This window comes from Staurois parvus, unplaced genomic scaffold (assembly GCF_062004578.1).
Source record: "Staurois parvus isolate SC_StPar_1 unplaced genomic scaffold, SC_StPar_1.0 ptg000064l, whole genome shotgun sequence".
Lineage (NCBI taxonomy): Eukaryota > Metazoa > Chordata > Amphibia > Anura > Ranidae > Staurois > Staurois parvus.
In genome coordinates, this window is record NW_028317860.1 from 5,441,421 (window position 1) to 5,459,321 (window position 17,901).

The 17,901-nt window shown below is 40.7% G+C and overlaps 1 protein-coding gene across 3 annotated transcripts in view; it reads right to left on the minus strand.

Moving 5' to 3' along the window:
* ELF1 (E74 like ETS transcription factor 1) overlaps window positions 1–17,901 on the minus strand; it is a 170,554-nt gene that overhangs the window by 12,314 nt on the left and 140,339 nt on the right. For all 3 annotated transcript variants that reach the window (XM_089668801.1, XM_089668802.1, XM_089668803.1), the window contains 6 exons: window positions 16,342–16,516; window positions 11,346–11,453; window positions 9,461–9,619; window positions 8,754–8,837; window positions 5,723–5,915; window positions 3,718–4,188 (listed from right to left, as the gene is read on the minus strand). In XM_089668801.1, coding sequence (XP_089524927.1) covers window positions 3,718–4,188; window positions 5,723–5,915; window positions 8,754–8,837; window positions 9,461–9,619; window positions 11,346–11,453; window positions 16,342–16,516 — 1,190 coding nt within the window. The remainder of the gene's footprint in view (window positions 1–3,717; window positions 4,189–5,722; window positions 5,916–8,753; window positions 8,838–9,460; window positions 9,620–11,345; window positions 11,454–16,341; window positions 16,517–17,901) is intronic.

Here is a 17,901-nt window from a genome sequence, read left to right on the forward strand (position 1 = left end):
CTCATGTGGATACACTGAGCAGGCAAGATACTGAGCCATGGGGAGCAGAAAAGAACTGTTACAGATCGGCATAAAAAGGTAATGGAACTTTATAAAAGAATATAAAAAGATATAATGAATATGCCAGTCAGTACTGTTCAATCACTTATTAAGAAGTGGAAAATTTAAGGATCTCTTGATACCAAGCCAATGTCGGGTAGACCAAGAAAGATTGCAGCCATAACTGCCAGAAGAATTGTTCGTGATACAAAGAAAAACCCGCAGGTAACCTCAGGAAAAATACAGGCTGCTCTGGAAAAAGACGGTGTGGTGGTTTAAAGGAGCAAAAAAATTAGCTGCATGGTCGAGTTCCCAGAAAGAAGCCATTACTGCGCTAATGCCACAAAAAAAGCTTGGTTAAAAAATGCCTGACAACACTTTGACATGTCTTATAGCTTCTGGCACACTGTAATCTGGACTGACGAAACCAAAAAAGAGCTTTATGATCACAACCATAAGTGCTATGTTTTGAGAGGGGTCAACAGCAACAAGAATACCATCCCCACTGTAAAGCATGGTGGTGGCTCACTCATGTTTTGGGGTGGTGTGAGCTCTAAAGACACAGGGAATCTTATGAAATTTGACATCAAGATGAATGCAGCATGTTCTCAGAAAATACTGGCAGACAATTTGCATTACTCTTCACAAAAGCTGAAGGTTCTAGAGTAGCCATCAGTCTCCTGACCTTAATATCATTGAGCCACTCTGGTGAGATCTCAGAAGTGCAATTCATACATGACGACAAAAGACTTTCCATGACCTGGAGGTATTTTGTCAAGACGAATGGGCAGCTCTACCACCTGCAAGAATTTGAGGCATCAAACTATGAGACAGACTACTATAAACTATTACAAAAGACTGCACGCTGTAACTGATGCTAAAGGATGAAATACACAGTAATGGCAATTAAGGGTATGCAGACTCTTGAACAGGGGTCATTTTGTTTGCTTGTTGCCATGTTTTGTTTTATGATTGTGCCATTCTGTTATGGCCTACAATTGAATACGAATCCCATAAGAAATAAAAGAAATTTGTTTTGCCTGCTTAACCATGTTGTTTTCTTTAAAAAATGGTACATACATTTCCAATCCTTCAAGGGTATGCAAACTTTTGAGCACAACTATATACATACATGGTGAGCTTCACAAGACTAAATGTTATTTTGAAAACCATTTATCTAATATGGTAAAAAAAAAGAGCCATTTTTAATGTAATTACAGCGTGGCGCTAATACAGCACTAAATGTAAAAATAGTTACCCCCAGATAGATAATAATACTGGAGATTAAATAAAACTAACTGTACATTGGCATACAGAACCAAGCAGCGTGCCTATCTTTGTACACTGTGTAGCACGCAGCATGTTTGCCACCATTAATTCTCCCTTCCCCACTTGTCAATGTTTTTTTTTTTTAAGGACCTGATGTGGAACTAGTGTCTTTCAATTCCCATCAGGATCCTCCCACCCAGCTTCAAAAATCCTCAGATGCTATGTTTGGATGTCCATAAGGACACTCCAGTCTCACTGCAACTCCACACATGGTGCTGACCAAAAATTCATGTACCTGTTTCCATATCTGTTGCCCGCAGTGACATTTGTCGTGCAGAGGCTGGATGGAATTTGAAACAGTGTTGTGGATCTCTGTCCACTACTAACCGTTACGGTCTGTGAAGTATGAATAACATGAAGAAAGCGGATTCTTTTCATCCCCACCTTAATCACCAGGTATAAATACCATTGAACCTTACTGGTAAGTCTTCCTGAAGAATAATGCAAAATCCCACTACCCAGAATTCAGGCATTGTCACAGCAGAAGAGATGGGACAAGGTGACTCCAAAAGCAAATGGCATCTGCACATTTAGTTAGGTATTTAATAATAATTATATTGCTGGGTGTTTTTATATTTATTCTATCCATCCTTATCTGATTTAATATTACTACAATATCAAGACAATGCAAGGTAAAATTTAAAAAATGTAATCACAAAAATAGTAACTAGCTAAAAGGTTTACGTTCAATTCTATTTAAACCCAAAAGCGATTAGTCAAAAGATGACAGCCAACTAGAATCTGCTTTCCAGAGTCCTAAGAGCATCTTTTGTGACCAAGGCAATCATCATTTATACATATCTGTACAGTCCCTCCATATTTGTGCATTTTTTACATATACAGTATCTGACTAATTAATTTAAACTGCAGCACTGTCCAGACTATGGACATTAATGTATTTATATATTCTTAACAAGCATTAAAATACTTTAAAACAAGCCCTGATCTCCCCAGCTGTTTGTACTGTGGTGTAATTCTTCCTCAAAGATCACAACAAAACATTTCTGGATGGAGGTCACCCATAATTTTTAATGTTACCATATTGGAAGTTCAGTTTACAACCCCAATTTGTCGATTGGGTTTACTAGAAAGATTATACCCACCGCAACCCAGACTTTACTGAGTATCTTGTTCTTTGGTATATGCCTGGAAATCCATTATTCCTAAATAGAAAAATGGATCTACTTCCCTAATTATACTGGGAAAAAATAATGAATGCTTTTACATTTGCAAGGCCACATATGATCGTTGAGTAGAACTACAGCAACTCTGCAGTGATAACTGGGTGCACCATACACTGGTCGTGTTGATGAGCACTCTGGGTGTGGGATGAAGGACATACCGCAAGTTCTCTTCCAGACATTCCCTCTCTTGCTTCTTGAGTTCCCTATTGCTCCTGTGTAAGCCTTGTTTAGTTGCCCTATGGACTGGGTGAGATGGCACAGTGTTTTTAGCAGCTGCCTGTTTCTGATATAGTGTTTGCTTGTAATGTCATTTTCTATATGCTGAACAATAAGGGCTCATTCATACCAGATGTTTTGTCTTTTTTTCAACACTGCAGGTTGTGATGCGAACCACCATATTGCAATGCTGCTATGGTCAATATAACCATATTAAAAATTTGCTTGTGGCATTTCAATAGTCTGTCAAAAAAAAAAGTAAAAAGTATGATGTTCTGGGATTGGCATATTGGCACGGTGTCTCGTAGCACATAACTGTGGCTGTGCATTCAGCATGGCTCACTACTGTAAAGCATCCCTAAAAAGAATTAAAAAAAAAAAAAAAAAAAAATCACAACAAATACTCTTAGGGCCCATTCACATCATTTGCTCAAGGAACAGTGCCCAGCACAGGTCCAACGCAAAAACAAGGCAATTTGCCTTGTTCGCTTTGGTGTCAGTTAAAGTTGTGAAGCAAACAACCACATCTTGACATTTCTGTGGTGAATAGAACTTAATGAAATGTAAGTTGTGACATTTCAATAAAGTTCTTACAAAAAATTTTTTAATAATGCACTGGGATTGACACTTTTCGTTGTTGTGTACTCTCAGCAGCATGAATCAACACAGCTGCTGGTGTGAATCAGCCCAAAAGTCTGATTTCAGTTGGATTTTAAACAACTTTGAATAACCTGCTGTGTGTTTAATTTAGAGGGTTAGCAGGCCGCCAGGATTCTGGTGAAATAGGAAAAAAGTGCAGATTTAAGTGCTTATGTTATGAACTTTGAAGATGAATATAGAGGTGAATGGGGGCTTGTTTAAAATGCATCCACTGCTTGTTCAAATTATGTCAATGCTTTAGTGTGCATCCATAAATAATAGTAGTGTAAGATTACAAAGTAAGACTCACCTAATAGCTTGTGCAGAAGAAAGTGAGTCATTTTGAATGGTGCAAGTTAGCCCTTGGTCAGGAACTGTTTGTCCAGACATTAAGTGGACTGTCCGATAAAGTTGGGTTGGGTGAGGATGAGATGCCTGAGAAGGAGTCACTGTCCTCAACATATCAGATGGGAGCAAGGACACCTGGGGTTGGCTAGGTTCCACTAGTTCTTTCACTTTTGAAGACTTTGGTGATTTGTGAATGGGGGTTGAGCTGTTTCTTGATCCAGTGTTGGAAGGCCCTTTGGACGCTTTTGCATTATTTCGATTTGGAGTAGAAACTGGAGAATGCAAAGACAGACTTGAGGACAAACTTCCTGAGTATTCCGCAGGGCTTGAGTCGTCTTCATCAATATAAATAAGATCCTTTGGCATCTCCTTGAACTGATAGACAAGGCGTTGGCCTTCCACCTTCGCTAGAATACCTCTTTGGTAATAGTACCTAAAAACAAACAAAACAATACATTCAGTTCCTGTTTTGGATTATTACCATGAAGGTAGATGCTTTTCAGTTGGGTTATCTGTTTTAGGTTCAGTGAAAGCAACCCAGTGACCAGTGCCATAAAAAAACCCTAACTTTTCCTCTTTTAAAGTGCAGGAGTGCACTATGATACTAAGAACTGTGTTCTATATGAAGTGTGGGAAAAATTCCTGCAGCTCCTCAGTTTTAAGATTAATCTACAACACAGGATGCCAACTTTGTTTTCAAACACTGAGAAGTGGATTGGACAGTCAAAACATTTGTGATGTACAAGAGAACAATCTATTTTTAAGTATTATTATACAGGATTTATATAACGCCAACAGTTTGCTCAACACTTTACAATATAACGGGAGACAATACAGCAACAATACAGTTCAATACAAGAGGGTTAGGAGGGCCCTGCTCAATGGAACTTACAATCTAAGAGGGAGGGGCTAGTGGTACAAAAGGTAGTAACTGTGGGGATGGACTGGTAGGAAGAGCAGAAGATTCCATTATTAGCTGAGGGCAGGATAGGCTTCCCTGAAGAGATAGGTTTCAGAGATCGCCTAAAAGTGAACAGAGTAGGCGATAGTCTGATAAATTGGGGTAAAGAGTTCCAGAGGATGGGGGAAGCTCTGGAGAAGTCCTCGAGACGAGCATGGGAGGAAAAGACAAGGGAGCTAGAGAGCAGGAGGTCATGTGAGGAGCGGAGAGTACGGTTTGAGTGATATTTGGAGACAAGATTGGTGATGTAATTTGGGTCAGAGTTATAAATGGCTGTATATGTTATTGTTAATGTTTTGAATTTTATTCGTTGGGCAATGGGAAGCCAGTGGAGGGATTGGCAGAGAGGGGTGGCTGATACAGAACCGTTAGTAAGGTGGATGAGTCTGGCAGCAGCATTCATAATAGACTGAAGAGGGGATAGCCTACGTTGAGGTAGGCCAATGAGGAGGGACTTACAACAGTCAAGGCGAGAGATAACAAGGGAGTGAATAAGTTGCTTAGTAGTTTCCGCGGTTAGGAACGGGCGTATCTTGGAGATGTTGCGAAGGTTAAGTCTACAAGATTTGGACAGCGATTGGATTTGGGGCTGAAAAAAAAGATGGGAGTCTAGGATTACATCTAGCACCCTGGCATGACAGGAGGGACTGATGGTTGTGTTATTGATCTTGATGGAGAAGTCAGGGAAGGGGGCACGGGCTGGGGGGAATACTAAGCGCTCAGTTGTGGAAAGATGGAGTTTGAGGAAGTGGAGTGACATCCATGCCGATATGTCACTTAGTAGGTTAGTTCGTTGTTTAAAGTTTGCTTGTTCAAATTCTGTCAATGCTTTAGTGTGCATCCATAAATACTAGTAGTATTGTTTATTGCAGTTATAGTGGCCTTATCCCAAGCTTTACCAAAAAGTGAAATAACAGATTTCAGGTTAATTTTTTCCCCAAATTAGGACTGAATCTTTTGTACTTGAAATATGTGAACCCATAACACATGTATTTATTATTCTTACCTGAGTGCTCTGCCCATTGTCTCATAGTTCATGTCAGGTTTATTCTTGTGCTTTCCCCAAAGCTTTGAAACAGCCTTAGAATCTACCAGTTTGAAAATGCCTTTCTCTCGCTGAGTCCATTTTATGTACTTTGGACATGTAGCCTTGTCTTGAAGCAAAGCTAGCAAAAATTCCCAAAGGTAAATAGTATTACCTGAAAAACAAAAGAGGTCAATTAGACTAAAGTATAATTTCATTATATCTTGCATAATATAAATTGTAAATAATCAAGCAGGTCAAAATATGAAAACACGCAACTTCTTGTTTAACCCCTTCCTGCCTAAGGGTAAAACAGATGTTAATGCCTAAGCACAATTTTGCAACTTTGGCATGTGTTCGTAATATCATCACAACTACTTTGTACATTCAGGTGAATTAAACCTTGGGGTTTTTTTTTAGGACAAATTTGGCTTTCTTTTGGTGGTAAATGATAATGGATATCTCCTAATTTTTTGTTTATTATCAAAGGAAAACTGGCCCAAAATGGTAAAAAAACTAAAATCTTTTTTCTCCCGATGATTGCAGCGATACCACATATGTGTATGTTAGTTGTATGTACCTGTTGTTTTTATTATCCTACCTAAAACACATTGACACAAAAAAAAAAATCCTGCCCAAAATATACTGTCCTTGACCATTGACCCTGACCTCTGACCCTTACTTGACCCAAACACTAACCCTGGCACTGACCTAAATCATACTTTGTCCTAGGTATATTATATTTTTATTAATATTATTACTAATACTTTTATTTATTTTTTACATACAGTTATGTTTTTTCTCTCTGCAAGGAGAGAGAAAGATACTTTGGAGTTGATTTACTAAAAGCAAATATTCTGTGCACTGTAAGTGCACTTGCTCCAGAGCTTATTACATGAGGGAAAGTTTCACTTTGTAAAGAATACCAAATCATATGCAAGGAAAATAAAAAAAAAACAGCATTTTTGCTTGCACATGGTTGGATTAAATAAATCAGCAGATCTTACCTTCAGATCTAAAGCAACTGCACTTGCAGTGTACAGTATATTTGCCTTTAGTAATTCAACCCCAGTGTATCTCTCTCCTCCATTCAGAGGAAGAAAGAAAACACAGGGGTATAGTTCACAGTGACTGATCACTGTGATAGCCAATCACAGACTATCACAGCAATCAGGTGACCTGGAACTGGGAGTTCTGGGCCCTGATCGTTTGTATGGGACCCGGGGCTCCTGGTGAGACCCCGGTCTCTGTGCTGAGAGCACACTGTGCAGGGGAGATGGCATAAAGCAGAACTTCCCCTTTAGGATGAAGTTCCACTTTAAATTCTCATGTTTACCATTTGTGCCCATTGGAACAAACCTCACTTTAGGGATGCCTTAAAAAAGGGGTCCCCTAACTTTCAATATAAAGGGCCAGTTTAATGCCCTTCAAACTTTAGAGGGACCAGACTGCGGCCAGGAGAAGTAGAAAATGCCCTAGCATCGGTGAGAGGAAACAATGCCATAGACTTGGTGGTCATTGGGAGTAAAAAAAAAAAAAATTACCTTATTGTCAGTGGGAGGAATAGTGCCCCATCATTGGTGTCAGTGGCAGGACTGGTGCCCCATCATTGGTGTCAGTGGCAGGACTGGTGCCCCATCATTGGTGTCAGTGGCAGGACTGGTGCCCCATCATTGGTGTCAGTGGCAGGACTGGTGCCCCATCATTGGTGTCAGTGGCAGGACTGGTGTCCCATCATTGGTGTCAGTGGCAGGACTGGTGTCCCATCATTGGTGTCAGTGGCAGGACTGGTGTCCCATCATTGGTGTCAGTGGCAGGACTGGTGTCCCATCATTGGTGTCAGTGGCAGGACTGGTGTCCCATCATTGGTGTCAGTGGGAGGAATTTTTCCTCATATCAGTGGAAAGAATAGTGCCCCAAGGGCCAGATAAAGGCAAGCAGAGGGCCACATCTGGCCAGCAGGCAGCAGTCTGGAGACTCCTGCCTTAAAACAAACAAATCATTGATGGCTATTATGTGCCATTTAAATGGTCAGACACAACCCAGCTTACAAAATATATTTTTTGTAATGTAATGTGTCAGCCCCAGGCTTTTTAAATATCTTGGGTACTTCAACAGTGAGACCTCTCTGCAATAATTTTTTCCTCCTGTTCTTGTCTAAAAGAGGAGTTTCAAGTGTTTTCATCCACATTTGTAAGTTCAAAGTTTCTTCTACTTTATTCTCCATAACACAAAATGAAGACAAAAACCAACACGAGGAGTGAGACCCAAACATAATGGCCATGTCATATTTTTAAACACAGTAACTGAAGTAAAAAGATATAAGAGATATAGGAACCTGTCTGGTCCGTTAGCTATCCAGCTTCTTTAAAAAAAAAGAAAAAAAAAAATCTGTTTGGGTAGGCTCCCCATTTATGCCCAGGTTATTGATACCTAGATGTCCAGGCCAAATTTATCAGTGTCACGATATGATGGATAACGTGAAACTGATGGACTAATTTGCATGATTATACACTTATTACACTGTTTTAGGTATATATGAGGCTTCTATTTGGTACACAGTTAAACAATCCCTGCTCATATTTCACATTGCAGGCTGACAACTGGACAATCTGCAATTATTTATTTTTAAATTATAATGGCAGAGAACATAATGGTAATTACAGAGCACAGCTGCAACTGTCACTGACATGGGTTTGTTTATGAACAAAGCTACGCGATTAGTATTGATAGTAGAAACCTGAAGCGGTTAGTGACAGCAGGGTCTCACAGCTAGAAGTGTGCAGAGCTGCGCATTCCTAGCTGAACATAGATTAATGAGACTGCTTTATAAATGGACCTACAGTATATGTTGCACAGTAACTTAAACAAACTGGGGTTGGATCTTGGCTAAAAACACCACAGAACCTATTTTGCAACTCACCAATGACTGTCCTAAGACACAAACCTATATTTTATGCCAATATCATATAGGCAGAAATTTTACATCGTAACTTATCTCTGCTGCCATTACCTTTTCCATCCTTGCTTTTTTTCTTTACAGATATATTTGGGGTAGTGGTAGGTGACTCTGGGCGAGGCATTTTTGGTTTTCTCCCTAAAGGAAAACATTAGCAAAAGAAAAACTTGAGCTTGTTTGTTGAAGAGTGTTTTAGAGTTTAAAGAAGAATTCCAGGTATGCTTCAACCAATATAACAATGTTCCAATGTCCCTGAAAGCTGGTTACTCCAGTGATCTCCAAATGCTTCTGGGCCCAGTGCTAAGCTGCTGGCCTTATGCATTGTGAAGTCAGGAAATCAGTTGCTCAGCACAGGCACCATTCAGAGAATGTCTTTGCATTTTCTGAATTAATGCAAAGCTTTCTCTGATTGGATGAGGTGGAAAGGTTGGATGGTGATGTCACGCTCTACACTGTGTCTAATCAAAGAAGGCTTTGCCTTAGTTTAGAAAATGCAAAGCATTCTCTGAATGACACCTGTGCTGAGCAGCTGAATTCCTCTACTCCGAATGAATCAGACCAGCCACCCAGCACGGAACCCGGAAGAAAGTGGACATAACTGGAGTAGCAATGTCTACTTGAGTTATTTCCAGATTTCAGTGGCATCAGCCAGGTATGGTTTATACATTGGTCTAAGCTGGACAAATGTAACCAAGTAAAAATATACCATACCTGAAATTCATCTTTAAGACAATTGATTTGTACAGTTATTTCCTCCATACCTTTCTTCCTCTTTGGTTGTTCATCCAGCTGACACTCTGCTGGATCTGCATACATGCTCTGGTGAATTTCCATCACTTCTGGAATTCCATCAACAGTGACAGAAACATGTGTAATGGGAGTGATCATCAGTTCATCTTCAGATGTACCAAAAATGTTAGCTTAAAGAACACAAATAAAAAGATGTCAATGCAAAGCATCATAGTGGAACACTTTATGTATAATTTTGTATAATAATGTGTAAAACAACCATGTAATGGAGAACCTGAGAAAAACTAGAACACTAAGTAGACCAGTTTCTTTGCTTCCATTTTTCACAAATCAATACCAATAAATAAAAGGCCATGTTGTTACAGTAATTCAGATCATTTACCAGATTAGATCAGTGTTATAGAACAGTGGTTCTCAACCTTTCTAATGCCACGACCCCTTAATACAGTTCCTCATGTTGTGGTGACCCCCAACCATAAAATTATTTTCGTTGCTACTTCATAACTGTAATTTTGCAGTGGGAGGACTAGTGCCACATCATTGGTGTCAGTGGGAGGAATAGTGCCCCATCATTGGTGTCAGTGGGAGGAATAGTGCCCCATCATTGGTGTCAGTGGGAGGAATAGTGCCCCATCATTGGTGTCAGTGGGAGGAATAGTGCCCCATCATTGGTGTCAGTGGGGGGAATAGTGCCCCATCATTGGTGTCAGTGGGGGGAATAGTGCCCCATCATTGGTGTCAGTGGGGGGAATAGTGCCCCATCATTGGTGTCAGTGGGGGGAATAGTGCCCCATCATTGGTGTCAGTGGGGGGAATAGTGCCCCATCATTGGTGTCAGTGGGGGGAATAGTGCCCCATCATTGGTGTCAGTGGGGGGAATAGTGCCCCATCATTGGTGTCAGTGGGGGGAATAGTGCCCCATCATTGGTGTCAGTGGGGGGAATAGTGCCCCATCATTGGTGTCAGTGGGGGGAATAGTGCCCCATCATTGGTGTCAGTGGGAGGAATAGTGCCCCATCATTGGTGTCAGTGGGGGGAATAGTGCCCCATCGTTGGTGTCATTGGGGGGAATAGTGCCCCATCGTTGGTGTCAGTGGGAGGAAATAGTGCCCCATCATTGGTGTCAGTGGGAGGAAATAGTGCCCCATCATTGGTGTCAGTGGGAGAAATAGTGCCCCATTGTTGGTATTAGTCACACAAATGATGGGGCACTATTCCTCCCACTGACACCAATGATACTTACCTTGCTGACCCCTGCTCCAGCCTGGGCTCGCTCTCTCACTTACCTGTCAGCTGTCTTCCTTCTCTGGCCGCTCTCCTCTTCACTTACTCCGGCAGTTCCCTCGATCTTCTTAGATCTACGCGCGCTGCCGCTCGGCTCCTCCTCTCCAAGCTCCAAGCTCGCCGGTGATTGGCCGCCTGTGTGCCTCTCCTGAGCTACAGTTCCGGTGGCCAATCAGTGGTGAGGAGGCAGAGTTGTTGAGGGATCCCGGAGGTGTGGCCAGGTGACAGGGCAGCGTGTCATCCCGCCCACACATCGACTGAGTCAGAGGAGCGGTGTCTCGGTTCCTAAGACCATCGGAAATATGTGTTTTCCGATGGTCTTAGGCGACCCCTGGGAAATGGTCGTTCGACCCCCAAAGGGGTCGCGACCCCCAGGTTGAGAACCGCTGTTATAGAAAATTGTTGATTGAACAAGATGTATCACTTTCAAGTATCTTAATCACGCACATTATGACACTATTTCCTATAGGTTATTTGCCACAGGTAGCCATTTCTAGAGATACCTCTATCCATAGAAACAGCTAGCTTGACTATATCAAGTTTACATACATTATGCGTTGCAATCTCTCAACTGTTTTTTTTTTGTAAATCATATGAGCATACTAAACTCACCTAATCTTTTCTCATCCAGCAATGCATCTGGAGAATCCATATTAAGAAGTGCTTCTGCTGCTTCAATTGTTTCCATGGTCTCATCCCCATTCTGACATGATGCTTCAACTAAAAATACAGATTTTTTTTTTTTTAAGTCACCAAGGTTTTGCTTATTTATATAGGATAAAAAAAATGCAAACCTATAATGTTGAAGTTAAGCATGGTGCAAAATGGTAGTGTTTTTCAAGTATTTTGGTGTTCACAACTAGAGGACAATAAATACATTTAATATATAAAATATACATTAAATATATCAGCATTATGATAGCATGAACCAAATGGTATTTATCACAATAAGCGGTTTCTGTTGGCCCATTTACATATTTTAGTGTATATCAGGGGTGCTCAACCTGTGCCCTCTGATTTGGCCCTTGGCCTCAAACCAGGGAAGTGCATGCGTGGGGTCAGCAATCCACTGATCGTGATCTGGGCTTGCCAACTCTCCATCCCAGAGCATCAGAGTGCATCAAGCCAGCACCAGACGAGCATGAAGTACAGTGGTTATAAAAGGTCTACACACCCATTAAAATGTCAGGTTTCTGTGATGTCATAAAATGAGACAAAGATAAATAATTTCAGAACTTTTTCCACCTTTCACCTATAAACTGTACAACTCAATTGAACAACAAACTGAAATCTTTTAGTTGGAGGGAAGTAAAAATAACAAAACTAAAATAATATGGTTGCATAAGTGTGCACACCCTTAAACTAACACTTTGTTGAAGCACCTTTTGATTTTATTACAGCACTTGATCTTTTTGGGTATGGGTCTATCAGCATGGCACATCTTGACTTGGCAATATTTGCCCATTCTTCCTTGCAGAAACACTCCAAATCTGTTAGATTGCGAGGGCATCTCCTGTGCAGTCCTCTTCAGATCACCCCACAGATTTTCGATTGGATTCAGGTCTGGGCTCTGGCTGGGCCATTCCAAAAAGTTTATCTTATTCTGGTGATATCATTCCTTTGTTGATTTGGATGTATACTTTGGGTCGTTGTCATGCTGAAAGATGAAGTTTCTCTTCATGTTCAGCTTTCTAGCAGAAGCCTGATGGTTTTGTGCCAATATTGACTGATATTTGGAACTGTTCATAATTCCCTTTACCTTGACTAAGGCCCCAGTTTCAGCTGAAGAAAAACAGCCCCAAAGCATGGTGCTGCCACCACCATGCTTCACTGTAGGTATGGTGTTCTTTTGGTGATGTGCAGCGTTGTTTTTGCACCAAACACATCTTTTGGAATTATGGCTAAAAAGTTCAACCTTGGTTTCATCAGACCGTAACACATTCTCCCACATGCTTTTGGGAGACTTCAAATGTGTTTTTACAAAATTTATCCGTGCTTGGATGTTTTTCTTCATAAGAAAAGGCTTCCGTCTTGCCACTCTACCCCATAGCCCAGACATATGAAGAATACGGGAGATTGTTGTCACATGTACCACACAGCCAGTACTTGCCAGATATTCCTGCAGCTCCTTTAATGTTGCTGTAGGCCTCTTGGCAGCCTCTCAGACCAGTTTTCTCCTAGTCTTTTCATCAATTTTGGAGGAACGTCCAGGTTCTTGGTAATGTCACTGTTGTGCCATATTTTCTCCACTTTATGATTACGGTCTTCACTGTGTTCCATCGTATATCTAATGCCTTGGAAATTCTTTTGTACCCTTCTCATGACTGATACCTTTTTACAATGAGATCCCTCTGATGCTTTGGAAACGCTCTGTGGACCATGGCTTTTGCTGTAGAATGCGACTAAGAAAATGTCATGAAAGACCTACTAGAACAGCTGAACTTTATTTGGGATTAATCAGAGGCCTTTTAAATGAAGACAAGTGTGTACGGACTCCTATTCAACATGACTTTGAATGTAATTGCTTAATTCTGAACACAGCTACATCCCCAGTTATAAAAGGGTGTGCACATATGCAACCACATTTTAGTTTTTTATGTTTACTTCCCCCCCTAAAAAATTTCAGTTTGGTTTTCAATTGAGTTGTACAGTTTATATCCACTGTATTTGGCCACGGAGAAACCAAGAGCCACATAAGCCAATGCTTCCTATGTAGGTGCCCCAGGTGGAGTGATACCAAGTGCACTTCACCTGGGACCTTTGTAGCAGCCTGGAGACAGAAAGTGATGCCAGCAGCAGCTGGAAGACGAAAAGAATGTTAGGGTCAGTGTATTAAACAACACATACACTGCGCCTTTGCAATGGGCATATTAGCACCTATAAAAGGGTTAACAACTATGAGGCTGCTTTCACACTGATCCGTAGGTGCAGAACAGTGCACCTGCAGCTTTCCGGAGGGATAGCTGCACTGAGCTATAGACTTGTTTATATATATATATATATATATATATATATATATATATATATATATATATATATATATAAATTTATTTCAGGTACTTATATCCTGCAGGTTTGGTGCATTTTCTGAAAGTGCACCATACCTGCTATGTATAATAGAAGTCTATAACAAAGTGCAACTAACCCGTCAACAATGACAGAAATTAGTTTTTGTATTAGTTCAACGGCAGGCTGACTGGCTTCATGTGGTACATCTTGGCTGATACTAAGTAAAATGCAGGTACGTACACTGCTTGCATTTAAAGTATATATTTAAATTATCATTTACAATGGATTATATGTAAAATCCTGCTATTACAGAAAAACTGAAAATAAACTCTGAATAGAGACAAAATTTGATAAGCATGTGAGTGAGCTGCATGTGATTTTTTTTTTTACATGATTTAGGTGTGGTTTACGTAGTTGGGTTTGGATGGAAACTACCAAAGTTGCAGCAAGCAAAGCTTTTTTTCATCAGTGCACCACAGCCATAACATGTGATGAGGCAGCAGTGTCAATACAGCCTCAAGCTGGGTATACACGCAGGAACTGGCCAACTTTCAGTATGTGTGTATCACTGTCTGTTCCAACAGCCAATGGCTACAATGCTGATCTGTGTATTCTGATTGTGGGGGGAGCCCCTGCTGTCAGAATATGAAACCACAGCAGGAGTGATCCCTACATCAACATCACTTGGTGAACGAAAAAAAACCTCTTGTGTACATTCTGCTTTAGGCTGGGTACATATTCTTGATTTTTGCTAGAGCGATCATCACAATATCACCCTGCAGTTAAATGCAAGTGATCAAAATACTTAAGCCAGCCATAGATGGACCGAATTTTGGCTGGTTTAGCAAGAACCGGACAAGATTCAATCTATTTATGGAGAGGCTGATTGTACCCAAGTTGATCCATCAATCGACTTGGGTACAACCAGTCTGTTGGATTTTTAGCAAGCGATTTTCTGCCATCAGCTATAGCCTGTAGCAATAATCATTGTGTTCTACCAGCAAGGAAGGCTCCCCACATCCCCCCTGCCACAAGAACACAATAGTTCCGGGGGAGTGATTCTTCTTTCAACACTGACTGTATTGATGGGGGAAACGAGTGATTTTCTTTTGCAGGAAACAAAATAGAATAATCTATGGCTTGCTATAGGGAGCAAGTAATATTGTTGTACAGGATTTGTATAGACAACAGTTTGAACAGCATTTTATTTATTTATTTCAGGTACTTATATAGCGCCGTCAATTTACACAGTGCTTTACATATATATTGTACATTCACATTCACATTAGATTGTACGCCCTCAAGGGGCGTACAATCTAAAGTCCATAACTTACATTCATACATACACATACTAGGGCCAATTTAGACAGGATCCAATTAACCTACCAGCATGTCTTTGGAGTGTGGGAAGAAACCGGAGTACCCGGAGGAAACCCACGCAGGCTCAGGGAGAACATGCAAACTCCAGGCAGGTGGTGCCGTGGATGGGATTCGAACCCACGACCCTAGTACTGCCAGGCAGAAGTGCTAACCATTTAGCCACTGTGCTGCTCATATTATAATGTAAAGGGAGACAATATAGATACAAAACAGATCAAGACAAGAGGGTTAAGGAGGCATGTATCAGGTAGTATCAATTAACCGCTAATGATAGCACAATGCTTCAAGTTTGTGAGATCAGTCTTTGCTGCATCCATGTATGTATGGCAATTGCTAACAATTATTCCAAGGCAGTTGAGATCAAGAAATGACACTAATAAAAATCACCCGTCTGCACCCAGCCTTATAGTGAGATTCAGGATCATCCAGTGCTACTACAAAAGACTGAAATGATCAGTCTGAATCCTTCCACTAATCTATTTCGTACTGCTGTTAATTTAAAACCTTAAACAGTGAAGTTCATTTTACACTTGCATTCAGTTCTGGCTTAGTGATAATAGTATATATTAATACTCTATGGCTCAACTCAATCCAACAGTTCAATATCTCAATACAAAATAATCAGCTACAGGAATGGTTTTAATAACATACCGGGGTTCATGGTCAACAAATTAAGCCTAAATCAAACATTCAAGAAGTTGGTGCATAAGCACCCTTAGGTTTTACAGAAGAGCATGCAGCAGTGTGCTTTCTAGACAGTAGTCTGTCTAGGACTAGACCACATTCAGCCTGTTGCAACATTCATCCACAGCTGCAAAGTGTTGATTGAGCCATTTGTGGAAAGGCAAAAATTAGCTTGGTAATGGTACAAGATCCAGTATAGAAAAAACAAAGACTGTGCATATAATAAAATAGGGCAGTATATTGGTTGATGCATTTCAAAGCATACAAGGCACCTCCCTCTGCAAGGGCTGAGCAGTCCTTGAAAAGGAACCTATACTGTTGCCATAGTTGGTACTGTTGCCAGCTTTTTTTTTTTTAAGAATACTGTCATGTTTCTCCTAGTTTCAATGCATGTTTGCTGACCAGCACGTACATATAGGGCTTCAGGATACTGGATAAGCAGGTACTGCGAGGAGAAGATGGCAGACAAGTTGCTCATCTCCCTGTAAATCTGATCACATCATGATTCTATCCTTACAAAAAGAGGACTACAAACCTGTAAGAGTGAGGTCATCGTCTTCTATAATCTGTTCCTCTGCTACATCCAGGGAGTTTTCAGCAATCATGTCATTTGGTTCATCAACACATGTTAATCCGGAATAAGTGTGCAGTAAATCTGCATTTGGAATGTGCTCCACAATGACAGCAGGGAAGATGGAAGGGTCATCAAGCTGCAATAAAAGATAAAAGGAGGTCATTATATTTTTAAGAAAAAACTTAAAAAACACTAAAACATTGCCCTGGCAGAAGTGCATGGAATTTATCTTCTCCCTTTTTATTTAAAACGTGAACAACTTTGAATATACACCTAGCAGCCATAACTTTAGGACCACCCACTTAACATTGAGTAGGCCCCCCTTTTGCCCCCAAAACAGCCCTGATGCATCAAGTCATAGACATCACTAGACCTCTGAACCTATGCTGTGGTATCTGACATTAGGCAGTCAGTAGCAGATCCTTTAAGTCCTGTAAGTTGCGAGGTGGGGCCCCTATGGATTGCACTTGTTTTTCCAGCACATTCCACAGAAGCTCTATTGGATTGAGATGTGGAGGATTTGGAAGCCAAGTCAACCCCTCAAACACGTTATTGTGTTCCTCAAACCGTTCTTGAACCATTTTTGCAGTGTGGCAGGGTGCATTATCCTGCTGAAAGATGTCACTACCATCAAGGAATACAGTTTTCAAGAAGGGATGTACTTGGTTAGCAACAAAGTTCAGGTAGGTGCTATGTGCCAAGTAACATCCATGTGAATGGCAGGTCCAATGTTTCCCAGCAAAACATTGCCAAAAGCATCACACTGCCACCACCAGCCTGTACCATACTGCATTTTAGTGCCATCTCTTCCCCAGGTAAATAATGCAGATGCACCTAGCCATCTTCATGATTTAAAAGAAAATGTGATTCTTCCATTGCTTGGTGGTCCAGTTCCAATGCTCATGTGGCCATTGTAGGTGCTTTTGGCTGTGGACACAGGTCAGCATGGGCTACCTGATCAGTCTGCAGCTATGCAGCCCCATACACAGCAAACAGAGATGCCAATTTTTTCTGCTTTGAACACATCAACTTCAGGAACAACATGTTTACTTACTGCCTAATGTATCCCACTGACTTTCAGTTGCCATTGTAATAAGATAATCAATGTTATTCACACAACCTGTCAGTGGTCATAAAGTTACAGCTGATCAGTGTATATAGTAAAAAAGCTGAACATTTCTAAATGTTACATATTAATCAACATTACCAAAGTATCTTCTAACCTACTGCTTGGCCACTGCCTTCGACAACCTATTCCTCAACCAGTCACTGAACTAAAAACAAGTACGGTGTGGGGGAATTCTGGCTTTTATTTGTGTTTTCATTTTATTTTTTTAACAAACTTAAATATGGTGGTCCCCATGTCCATACAGTATATAATTAGAAAGTGAACATTAACCAGGTTTCTAAAACATTAAAATACAGTGATTAACCACTTAAGGTCCACCCTATAGCAGTTTTACTGCTACTGGGCAGTCTTGTGCAAAATCATGTATATATATATATATATATATATATATA